This window comes from Colius striatus, chromosome 4 (assembly GCF_028858725.1).
Source record: "Colius striatus isolate bColStr4 chromosome 4, bColStr4.1.hap1, whole genome shotgun sequence".
Lineage (NCBI taxonomy): Eukaryota > Metazoa > Chordata > Aves > Coliiformes > Coliidae > Colius > Colius striatus.
In genome coordinates, this window is record NC_084762.1 from 52,738,532 (window position 1) to 52,751,652 (window position 13,121).

Below are 13,121 nucleotides of genomic sequence, written 5' to 3' on the forward strand. Positions count from 1 at the left end.
CATAAATGAACTGACTTTTAAATGACTTCCAGTGTACAAAGGTTAAATAAAAGGACAATTAGCTGAGTGGATTTGTTATGGTGTGACCACACACTGCAGAGAAATGATCACAGTGTGAAGAAGCTCAGAGGATATTTCTAAGAAAAATCTTAAGTCAGCACAGAGAGGAAGGGTATACGAATCATAAAGCCAGTTGGACCAAACGGTTGTAAGAAGCCATTAGAGACTTCTATATTTATTGAGGCAGTAGTGAAAAAGCTACCATTGACATATTGAGGGCATTGTGTTCCATAGGAGCTTACTTTAATTTTTATGATCTTTCCTCGGCTCTCATTCATGTCAGAACCAAAACCACACACACAATATGTGGCAGAACAGAGCTCCTGTGGAAGAACACGTGTGTCTTTCTGGAGTAAAACTGCAGGGCTTTTCTCATTGGCAATACAGATTCTTAAGTGATTGATTAGCATATTATTTCACTCAAAGTAGAAAATGCACAGAAGTGCATTTGCTTACATCTCTGAGGTTTTGCTTACAAAAACGGATGGCACAAAGTAAAAGCACTGCTCTGAAAGGAAAATTAGCAGAGGAGCAGGTGCCCAGATTGCATAAATCAGGGTAACTCCTCACAAGGTTATAGAGTCTCAGAGATTTACACGGATTGAAGATCTGGCCCTATTCCTACATGTCTGGATTAACTATCATAAAGTTTTTTAACTCTTCAGAATATCTATCTTTGAATCCTTGAAGGTACTAGAAATAAAGTTTTCTGCAAGTGCAAATCTGCAATCTTCATGCACAAGGAACCGTCAAGACCCAGAATTACTTTTGGTCTGGGAGACTTCGACTGTACTCAGAGCTCTAGTACATAAAGGAAATAACAAATCTCAGATTTTAACTTATCCCAGCTACTTCAAACTACTTGATTTTGGGGTTTTATTTCTGTATACCAGGAAAATTGGATTTCACTTCACTCCCCAACTCCTGCCTATATTTAACAAGTCACAGTGCTGTCCTCCTTCCCCTCCCAAAAAAAAGGCCCCCTGAGCAAAAGGCAAAGGAATCCACACACGCAGAGAAGTGTTCTGTTCATGGCTGTGGTGTTAGGAGAGCAATTGCACCCATGCCTCTTCAGGAAGCGAAGCTGCGTGTGTGGCAGAGTACTCAACAGAAAGAGAAGGAGCCATACTTGATGTGGGATTTTACCTCTTTTAGTTATGTTATGTGACCCCTACATCTCATCTCCAAAGCTTACCTATGACAGCTTGAGCTTTATATCTGGGAGAATATCTCACTGAGGAGACCAGCCCCATCCTGGTGTCAGTTTTTAATAGCTATGATAGACACCTACTGATTCTTAAAAGATCTTCAGGGTCCTATATACTAAAAGTGCTATAACTTATCTATAGCTTCATCATTCATATCTAAGCATTCAGAAAATAAGGAATAAATGCATCTTATAGTATAGATTTTGCCTGTTCAATTTTATGCAAATCAGATATTGAAACATGAGAACATAAATCTTACTCATAAATATTCACAGCAATTCTTCAGCCAGACAAATAAACCACAGATATTCTGACAGCTTAAAATAGCTGGTTAAATTGAGACACTTCATGTACCTCTATCTCCAGAAGCCATCACTACAGATGACTAAATGTGGAGAAAGCTGAACAGTTTTACCACCATTTCTTTTAATAACCAGCCTTACTTTAAATAGAGCTATTTCCTTAGTTCACTTAAGATTGTTTATTAAGTTGCCAGTCTTCACAGGAACAAGTGAAAGAAAGTGTATCTTTATACTGAGGAGAAATTTCCAGTTTTTTGCAATGAATGTTGCAGTGTCAGGTTCCTCCAAGGTGATACTGCACATTTTAGCACACTGCTTACCATCCTGGAGTACTTCTGGGCAATTAAAGGTCTTGATTGCAAACATATTATCAGGTTCTACCATGTCTGTGTGTGCAACCAAAGATTAAGCACCTACCACAGAGATGAAGACAAGATACTTGTATTCATTTATTTCTCTTAGTGCATACTATCATAACTCAAAATTCTCACCTCCCATGGTTTTATAACAGCACAACATTCTCTTAAGCAGCAGGTTAAATGAATTACTGAGACAGGTTCTTTCTTTCACACTCTTTCAGAAGACTGAAATATTGTTCCTCTGCCTCTTGCCTGACTGACACTTTAACACTGGAATACTTTCGATTTACCACCTCAGTTCAGGTACATAGACACAATTTCCCTTGTGAAGGGAAATTGTTCTTGTTGGAACCACATCAAGCTGAATATGAGAACTCTGAAAACTTACTCTTTGTGTGCTAGACGATTGTTTATCAAAATCACTGCTAGGAACACCTGCCATTAAACACACTGCAGAACAAATGGCTTTTTGGTAAATTGCAAGACTTAAATGGAAATAGTTATTGCCTCATGCACTACTCATTAGCAACTTGATTTGTATGAAATTCCAAAATATGGGTCAGATGCAGATGTGGTGTTACTGATTGGCTAGACACTACCAACTGCCTTAGCAAAAATCCCCTGAGAGTTGTGTGCTGTCACTGGGTAGCTACCAATCTCATAATTAACAACTACTGAAACAATAATAAATGTGTCAATGACTCTCAAAATGGTCACCACTATTGCAGATAATAATTTAGAACAACAACAGTAATTTCTAAAGCTTTATGTGCTTCAGCACCTGCACTGCTACGTTTTTGTTAATAGTTAAGAAATCTTTTTCAGCCGTGAATAAGTAAACAGCAGTGGCACTTACTTCTAGAAAAATACATTCACCCACGCTTTCAAATCTATCTTTTGCATCTACTCTCCTTTTTTTTGCCCATGAGTGGCCTTAGAGAAGTGGGTATGTACTAGTTTATCATACAGTCCGATAAAACTAAATAGAAACAACTATTAAACTGTGCTATTTATCCAAATCAGATGTATTTATTATTGCAAGAATGTTCCATTGTAATACTTTGCATCTGTCAATGTTTCTGTTCCTGTTGCCTTCAAAGAGAGAGCAGATGTACCTAAAGCTATTGTTTCAAGTGCTAAGAGATACTAGATCAAGAAAACAGGGACTAATGAATTGGATCTTTTAAGCTTCTTTCTCCCTTCTACACCTTTCCCTCTGGAAAACATACCTTTAGCTCATTTAGACAACAGAAAAAAACCTGCTCTATTGCCTCAGGAAAGAGTGGTGAAAACACAGAAATGCCTACAGCCACTGAACACTATGCATTTTCAGCAATCTGCAAACACAGTGGTTTGTGATGAAATGGTTACGTGAGATCATCCAGTAATCTTTTCTGTCCACCCTAGGAGACTACTAATGTTGCATACACCTATCTTGCTTTAACAGCTGTCTCCTGAGCTATGTCCAAAGGTATGAAGTAGGATGCTGCCCAGTATATTGACAGACATTCCATCTCTCTTCCTATGGTGGGAGCAGACTAATACTTGCATATATCACCTATCTGATAATTTAAAGAGGAGGAGGAGGAAAAGAGAAGAGGAATGTGGGGATGATCTTAATATAGAATTCAGCCAGCATTTCCCAGCAAGAATTTCCCACCTTTGCCACAGCATCAGTCAAACTAACTTCTCCCAACTCCCCGTTTTGCCTTTTTAAAATGGGACTAAACACACTCTCTCAGATTCCTGACTCTCACTCCTGATGTCCCTTCACACCCCAGGATCCAGCTGTGTTACACACAAGCTGTTTTGTCTTTTTTTTCTTTCCACCTTGATGTTATCAGGGTAGCTCTAAGAACAAAGAGGACCACACAAGAGTAGGGGTACAAAGAAGAGCTGGAGAGAACAACCACAGCAAAAATCCCATTCAGTCCCTACATTATGGCAAGTCATGCTGCAGGTAACCCAGGCAGCACTTCGACTTCAAGATGCACCAGGGGAGGTTTAAAGTGGAGATTAACAGGAACTTTTTCACTGAGAGGTTTGTTAGACACTGGCACAGGCTGCCCAGGGAGGTGGTGGAGATAATTAAAAGATGCATAACTGAGGTGCTGAGGGACATAGTTTAGCGGTAGGCTTGGCAGTGTTAAGTTAGCAGTTGGAGTCACTAACCTTAAATGTCTTTTCCAACTGAAATGACTCCATGATTCTATGACTCTATTGTAAGAATTAGCTACATATTGGATATTCTCTGCCAGACATTTTTGTTTTTCCTAGTTTATTACTAAGAAGCCTCTACTGATTGTGCAAATGCCAAGATTTTACAAAAGGTTACTACCTCACTAATTTTGAGGATGAGGAAATGAAGCATCCTCTCTGTCACATGCAAAAGTGGATAAGAGGACTCAGCCCTCTTCTCCCTCCTCCAGAGCTGCATGACCAGGCACATTCCTGAGGCTCAGCAGCATCAGCTCCAGAAGCTTCCATCAGCTACCTCATCCTCAGCAGGGCTGCACTTACTCACTTTCTGATTTGCAAGTGAGTAAGAGGCCTGGCTAAAGCAGAGTACATTTGGGAGGGCGCATCCCCTCTGGGCATCTGGAAGGGAGCAGCAGGGAGAGGTGAGAGGTGTGGTGGAAACCCAGCAGCTACTGGTTGGGCTATGGGGCCACTGGTCATGGTCTGCAGACCCACCTGTGGGAGGGGAGGCTGAAAGAGAAGCCTGCCAGGAGGACTCACCTGAGCTGGAAGGGGACTGGACGTTTGTGGTGCCTGGGATGCAGTGCTGAGTTGCGGCTGTGGTGGAGGTCGGCTGCAGATCTGTATAGAGAAGCGAAGACACAACAGTTGCTATGTCTTATCATGACACAAGGATATGTCCTGCATAGCTGATCTGCCACTGAGTCTGAAACACCTTCTTCCTACACACACAAAGGGAAATGGACGACATTCTGCCCAGAAAACCAGGCAATGATGTAGAAGAAACAGCCCCAAATCATCCCAGGAAACCAAACAATGGCAGCAGAAACAGTCTCCCCACCTCTTCAGCAAAGTGGATTTCAGGAAACAAAGTGGCTGTGGAGAGCAGGGCTCTGAGAAGCCCACCTTGGCTCCAGGGAGTGCTGACAGCTGAGGAGAGATCAGACAGCAACTCCTTAAACAGAAACATGTGAGGAGATGGGGCAATCCTCCTTTTTTTTTTTTGAGAGAGGTCCAGGCGTCATGCAGGGACTTCAGCAGCTTCTGGCAGCAGCAAGAGAATTAGCTCCCAACAGAGCAGCCTGTCTCCTGTCCTGACCCTCCTGCCCTCAAGCTGGGCACCCCTCCAAGCCCCATCCAGGTGTGATGGAGCAGGGCCAGCGGAAGCCTTTGTGCCCGGCTAGGAGCTGGCAAGTAAATTCTCAAAGAGCAGCTCTCCTTTAGCATCTCCAAGAAAAAACGACAATGTGCCCAAAGGCTTCTCCCCAGCCCATGTACAGGCTCAGAGAAGGTCTGTCAGCCCACAGAGAGCCTGGTGACAGGGTGAAGCTTTCCAGAGCCAAGCTGATTTGGTCTAAAGAGTTTAAAAGCAGAGGGGAAAAAAAAGAGACCTTGGTGATGTAAGGCCAAGCCTTTTTCTGCTGTGCTTTTTTTCCTGCCCACAGTAAAGGAGGGGTCACTGTACAAGCTGTTGCATTCTGCTTGCTCATATTGAGCAGCTGCAAGAAGGTTGCCTCATACAGCTGTGTAAGGAGCTAATTATAGTTCTGTAATTAGCCATGTGTAAGGACAGGCTGAAGGTGGAAACACTTGCAACAGCAGGCACAAAGAGGTCCCCGAGCCAGAGCCACCAAACAGTTGGGTGAGCAGATAACTGTCTGTAATATGGGATCAGAGTAGGGATGAATTTTATAGGGAAGGCAATAACCAAATTAAATGAGCATACACACATATCAATTTGACTACTAGATAGGAGAGCTAATTGGACATAGTCATTATGTTACTGTGGGGGAAGGTCCAGAAATACATATTCAAGCAGTGAGTTTTAGCTAGGTTTTGCAACTTCTCCATTTCTGCTTTAGCAGATACACAACAGACTGTATTTGTTTATACACACATCTTCACTGAGGTGTATATTTATTTCTACAGTAGGAGAACATTTGAAACGGGAAGAAAGTTTGATGGGTTGCTAAATTGCAAAGGAAACACATTCTTAAATTACTTGGTAAATCCTGAAAACAATTTGCAAGCAAATATCCTGCTCTTCAGAGAGGGAACTCCTTGGCCATTGTAAAAACCTTGCATATGTTTGGAACCTGAGTCCTTAAAACAGAATAACAATGGCTAACAACTGTCCTGGGACCTGGGATGTCTGTGTTACCTCTCTTAACTGCAACTTCATCCACTCCTCTTGCTTTACAAAGCAAATATCGGACATATCAGAGAGGACTGACAGATCCCAAGGAACTGGTCTCAAAGTCCTGCCACTTTTCCTCTCAGGAAATGAACTAATGGAGTCAGAGCTTTTTACCCTCAATAGCCAAGAGATAATTAGATTGGCTACTTGATTGCTTTTGTGTCAATGAAATGAAGACATTGAAGGAATTGCCTCTCCACTTTCCTAATGATCTTCCTGAAATGGCAGGTGGGTCCCAAATCAGCAGCCAACTAGACTGTTAGCATCAACAAGAGGTTTCCAAGTGCTGGCACACAGACTTTGGGTTCGTGTACCTTACGTGCTTTGGGTCCCTGTGGAGAAGATGGACATCTTTGCACAACGCTTCAACTACCCACAGCCATCTCAGAGAGGTGCAATGGTTCACTACTGTTACAAAGTAGGAGGATATACAGACAAAATTTTCCAGTGCAAGTAGGGAAAGGCAAGGAAGAAGAAAAGTTTGAGCATATATCAGTATGCAAACTCTAAGCACCAGCTGGTGCCTTCACCCCAGCAATGCTACACAGGGAAATGCAATGCACTGCACAGTTCCCTGTCTGTGTTTGCTGTGCAGCATCTGGCAGCTCCTGAATAACCGCTGTTTGTCCTGCAAAACCCTTCCCGAGCTTTAATTGTGAAAAACAATAGAGTCTTCTGTGTTAAAGGCACAATGAAAATGATGCTTCTCATGAGAAAGCAACACTAATTTATAATGTTGAATCTCATTTTAAAAAATTGCATGCTGAAGTGACAGAATATTTTTGCCTAAATCCCACAATTCACTGAAAAACGTGAGTTATGAAAATGTCCTATGGCAAGAGGTTTGAAGGGAAGAACAAGTGCACAAAACAGTTGTGATTCCTCACAGTTTAAACTTACGTAAAACAGGACAATTCTGATGGCTTCTGCTGACAAGTAAGACACAGGGAGTTGAATCCTGCTCTTAGCTGGGTGAAAGAGCAAATGCCAACTGGTTTCAGTGCAAAGTGGTTCAGATCTTCTCAGGCCACAAGGTAAAAGTCAATTTTAAAGTTCTTGTGCATTTTCCCAAGAAACCAGATTTCCATGGGCTGTCTTACTCAAGACAATATTTTATCAGAGATCATGTTCAGTACCTCAAACATTTTTGTAATGCATATGGAAACAATTGTAGTCATAATTCACTCTCTTTAAGTCCAAGGCTTTTAACAACTAAAATATTATCTTTTTAAAGCCTTTTCAAAACTTAATGCAAATCATTCACAGACCTTTGAGGATTTTGGGCGTAGGGTGTGCAGAAACAGACATGACTGAAGGTCAGCAGGACACCACATACCAAGAACTCCTTGCAGGCTGCAGCCCTGACAGTGTTCTGAAAATTGCTTAGCACGTTGAATACAGAGGCTGTAGCTGCACAATTACCATCTTGCTGAAGTCAGCCTATGTACCTAAAGCAGCACTCTCCTCAGCCAGGGAGGGATCAGCCAGGACAAAAACCCGGGGATTTCTCCGTCCTCCGAGACATTTTGAAAATATTGTTCTTGGAGGCAAGAGACCCTCAGGCTTCCTGAGTAATCACTTTTCTCTGACAGACAGACAATACCCTTATCATCAGAATGGCAAACCTTTTTTTAAACAATTAATACAACTCATTGACTTTTGTTTGTTATAAAAGCTTGCTAAAGTAAGAAGAAAGGAATGCTGTCCAAATAATGACACCACTGTTTTTTGAGGGGGCCACACAACCCTCATGGTGACCTGCACCATTTTTAGTTTAGCATATAGATGGATATGCTGATTTCTCATTTACACTTGGTATGCCAGATCCTTATCTTCGGTACATTAAAAGTAGGTAAAGAGACCATGTGACAAATTTAGGTCAATTCATTTGTGTTACAAGATACAGAGTTCAGTGTTTTCAAACTCCATCCACTAAGACATTAATGGTCTCATTTTGTGATCAATATAGGAAAGGACCACAATGACAGGGTAGATCCTCATAAAGTCATGCAAATTGACTGAAGATCTAACCTGGCATTTTTTTTACTCAGCTTTGTTAGAGACTTCAGGTTAAGTCTCGCCCTGTTGTGAATTGGTATCTTGAAACTGAAAGGAGACTAGCACGCTGTGAGCAAGTATTTTGCTCAGCAGTAGCTGTTTGTAGGATTGTGTTCCTGCTCATTATCTGATAATAGCCTATGGATACTGAACCCCTTGGACTAGCTTTCTGTACAGCAGGGATAAATTTACACATGAGCATATATACACACAGGCACATTTTCTAAAGAAACTCACCACTGCTAGAAGCATCGTTTAGATTTAGCAGCCCACCTCCGAGCCCTCTGTAACTATGGTAACTGTAGGTCCCATTGCCATTGATGTACAACACCTCCTGTGTGCTGGAAACAGCTGATGTTGAGTAAGCGACCTGGGCTGGCTCCTGTTTGTACTGCTTGTCAGCTGGAGCAGCCTCCTCCTGCAAAAACACAGAATGAGATTAAATTATTGTTACACGTTACCTTGCACAAGAAGGTTTTTTCCATTGTCAAGACTCCACATCTATTGCTTTCAGAAAGGTATAATACATGCTAAACAGGCTCAGACCTGTTTCTGTTTGACTAAATATTAGCTGAAAAGAAGCAATGCCAATAATTCAGAATACAAATTCTGAATTTCCTACAAATCTGAGGACATTAATTCATTTATGCTCCACAAGCCAAACATACTGTTCTTCAAACAACAGAAGATTCATCCTCTCACCCTGAAGAGCTCAGAGTCTTCTGCAGAATCCAGCTCTGTTCAGAAATAGTGTGGGAAATGATAGAAAAGTGGCATTACTTTATTAATACAGCAATGCTTCTTCCAAGCTAGAGAATTCTATCTTTCTCAGTTAGACAGACCAATATAGAATGTACCCACTACTTCTTTTGATGTATCAGCCTCAGAAAGGACAGAAGGAATAGAGGACTGGAATAGATCAGCATTTCTTATATTTGCAGAAGGATGAGTGAGTCCATCCACACAAGGGCCAAGTGGTCAGGATGCATTTACAAATGTGACTTGGGTTTGCACACCATGAGTTCCCCTCGGTGCCTCTTGGATGCTTGTGTAGTATTTAACAGGATTTAGCCTTCCCATTTTCCCCTAAAGAAGATCATGTTTCAGGTGAAAGTGCATCTTTTTTCCTCACTTGCACTAACCAGAGCTACTGCTTAGAGCACCTCACCTTCACTTATGAACACAGAATGCCTCTGTGGCAACTTCAGCAACGGTACAGGTGAAAAAAAGGAAAAGCACTAAGAAGGTTTAATGTGTTTTAGTAGTTGGAAACAAGGAAGACTATCAGTGTGTGACTGCTCAGCCCACCACAGGAACCTGAGTGCCAGAATGTCTCGATTTAGTCTGCAAATGTTTTTGCACTTTTTCTTTGTTTATTTCAACCCGTAGACATTTTCTACAGATCTGATTTTACACTCTTATCTGATGAAAATACAGTTCAGTGACTTCAAATAAAACAGATCTATGGAAGATCAGTATTTGAAAAAATAGAGGAGAGACTGTTGTAGATCTCTTCTGAATAGTTAACTGAAAATCCACTAGAATGATCTTCCCTGTGTTTAACATTTTATCCATTTTATGCCTCTCCTACACAGCCCTTTTATGGTTGCTAAATATGCCAAACTTATTCAGAATACTATAAATTATCTCCAAAATTTAACAGTGTTTATTTAAAAATAATAAGGTATATATGAGTGCAGAGGGATCGAATAATTCAAAGAGCGTCCAGTCTCTGTGTTGAAGCAGAAGAGGTTATGAAGCAGCTTTCCTGTTTGCATTGGGAGCAGTTGTCAGTGCCACCTCTTAAGAAAGACACTACCAACTTTTCTGAGATGAAGATATCCTTGTCTTGTAGGTATTTATTGCTGAAAGAGACTCGGGAACAACTGAGATGACTCAAGAGAAAGTATATATATTATTAACAGAAAATTTAATATTTAATACAGAACACTGAACCATCAGATAATTAATTCCATAAACAATCAGAATGGGGCCTCTTGGGCACTAATATGAGCTGAGGCAAAGCTTTGCATTTTTAAAGAGTGTTGGCCAAATTGGTTTCCTATACATTTTCTTAAGTAATACTAGGCCAAATTGCAATGTATTTTTGCCAGGAATTCAACTTTAGCATCACGTACCTTTTATCTCCAAAGGTCATTGCTGTCTCTTATAAAAGAAAATGTATTATTTTCTCTGAGTAAATATTCATAAGCTATACAGTAAAGTTCTATCTTGGCAGCAAAGCTTAACTCATCGTCCAAGTGCTTAGCACTCTCAAGGCTGAGATGTTCTGTACCCTTATGTGTAAGACTAGATGATACTTCCTGTCACAGAGTCTCATCTTATTCTCACAAAGATTGGTAAGGAGTATTCTGGAAATGTATCAAGGACTTAACTGTGTTCAAGGGATGCAGTGCAAAGTGGACTAACTCCTATAGCTGAGCAGAGTGCCTCAGGGCACTATTTCCTTATCCTGACTCTCTGTAACCCACAAATTTGCTGTCCCTGAATTTACCAGAGCCCCTCTGGTCAGTGTGCTGAAAACCTAGCAGGAAGTTTCTTACGGAGCTGATGCACAGATCTTCTAGATGAGCACAGCAAGCAGAGTCTGGCTGGGAGGCAGAGCATGGGTGCTTGGTGGCCCTTGGTGCCTGCAAGTCCATGTGTTAGAGCACATGGCCAAGAAGTGGGAGACATGAATTCCAACTCTTTGTTGCAATACACGGAGAAGAGGTGGAAAAATTGGGATGTGAAGTCTTTGCTAGCTGTGGTGAGGAGGGGATCTGAACTCAGAGCTACCATCTCCTAGCAACCAGCCTGAAAGCAAAACTGCAGTGGGAGTCAGAGCTGAAGCTGTGACACTGTGTGGAAAGAAATGTACAACTCATAGGGCTACAGAGATCAGAAACAAAAGGGGAACACGGCTCAGTTCCCTTTCAGAGAAGTGATGCCCTAGGAGGCTTCCAGATCCCTCCCTTCCGGCTACTCCCTAACACAAAACTCAGGAAGCTGCTCTGTGGGAGGATGGGAATCCAAGGCTGAGGCTGTGCTGCTGAAGGGGGATCTCTGGATCAAACTGTGGCATGCCATGGCTGAGGCCTGAGGTGCAGCCCTGGCGTCCCAGGGGGGATGGCACTCCTCAGAGGAAGAAGAGGGACTGTGCATGATGCTAATTCCACAACTCCAATCTCACCATCTTTATACAAAAGGTTGCTTCCTTTAAACATTAGCTATCATTTAAAGAGTAGACCAATCCTCTGTACCTGAATGAGGAATAAAAGTTGCCATTTATTTCAGATGTGAAATCTGGACCTTATCTAAGTGCTTAGCTCAGTGCTTCAGGAGGACTAAATGCTGAAGTGGGGCGGCAAGTATTTCCTGAGCAGGCTCAGGTGTTAGCATTACAGGTAGGATTATGAACTATCGGGCTGGTCCCAGGGGATTAGGTGTTACCTCTCATACATTCCCCTGGGATTTAAGCATTTTCAGAAATGCTTTGTATTTCACAAGGAAAAGTTTTGTCCTTTTTCCTTCCTGACACATCAAGGACAAAGAAGACAGGCTCTCTTTTTCTTGGGGAGATCATGAATATCCTACTCGCTTCTGTATCATAGAATCACAGAATCATAGAATGGTAGGGTTGGAAGGAACCTTCAGAGATCATCTACTCCACCCCCCTGCAGAAGCAGATCCACTTGAGATTAATTCTACACAGATTTATTATTTCCTTCTGATTTTCCTTTGCTTTTTAACTAATATAGAAAGTAAACACAGAAACACACTGTTGTTCCAGAATTGAGATTTTTTTTTAAATTCTGTTAGTCGTTCCGCCCTTCTGATTTCCCCCTGTATTTTGCTTACACTGGAAAAGCTTAATAAATTCTTTAAAATGTTATTTAAAAAAAAATCATAATAATCAGTGACAACTAACCAACCATTTATCAATATCATTTACTTAACTACCTGGAACACACACTGGTGGAATTTCTAATGAATTAATAAAACCTGCAAAATATTAACTAACCATTTTTAAACTATTTATAATTAACCTTTAATAAGAAGAATGAACAAGACACAGATAAAACATTTGTCTACCTAGATTTTGACATACTATATTAATTTTGCATATGGCAATGGAAATAAGACATCCTTCCAATAATATTTCTCTTCTGAATTCATTTTGGTGAAATAATTTAAGTCTTGAGCGTATCATCTGGAAAATGATGGGAATCACAGAAATCTGAAAATACTTTTTAGGTAGAAAAGCATGCTAAGATAAAAAGTTTTCTGTTCACTTGAAAGAGTGGAAACATGAAGTACATATTGTGATCTTCACCTTGGTATATAACAGAGCTACCCATGTCTCAGTTTTATGTCTTTCCTTGAAAGAGCAGACAAATGCAATTATTTTTTATTTTTAATCATGGAAGCAATCAAGTAACCCTCGAAGGACAACTCATACTAGGAAAAGGTTCATGAACTATTGCATAACCTGTATATTGAAGAAATCCTGCTCTGCTCTGACCAATGCTCTGAGCAGCTAATAAATCATTTAAAAGGAAATACCATGCACAGCACAGCACAGATGCCAGTGCAGAATGTCACAGCTGTGGTACACAGAGCAAGGCTCACCAGGAGTGTCTCAGCCTCCTGTGCCCCATACAGCAGAGGCACAGCAACAATACTTCTCAAACACTGCTTTTCAAACAGCCTGTCCTTCCAGAAAGCAACTTGAACA

At 41.1% G+C, this 13,121-nt stretch overlaps 1 protein-coding gene across 4 annotated transcripts in view; it reads right to left on the bottom strand.

The window, feature by feature from the left end:
* Positions 1 to 13,121, bottom strand: part of NOL4 (nucleolar protein 4) — a 190,917-nt gene that overhangs the window by 1,813 nt on the left and 175,983 nt on the right. For 3 of the 4 annotated variants that reach the window (XM_061995227.1, XM_061995226.1, XM_061995225.1), the window contains one exon: positions 8,621 to 8,801. In XM_061995227.1, the coding sequence (XP_061851211.1) occupies positions 8,621 to 8,801 (181 nt within the window). Of the gene's footprint in view, positions 1 to 4,668; positions 4,750 to 8,620; positions 8,802 to 13,121 lie in introns of all 4 variants that reach the window. The other variant, XM_061995224.1, reaches the window with a different exon arrangement.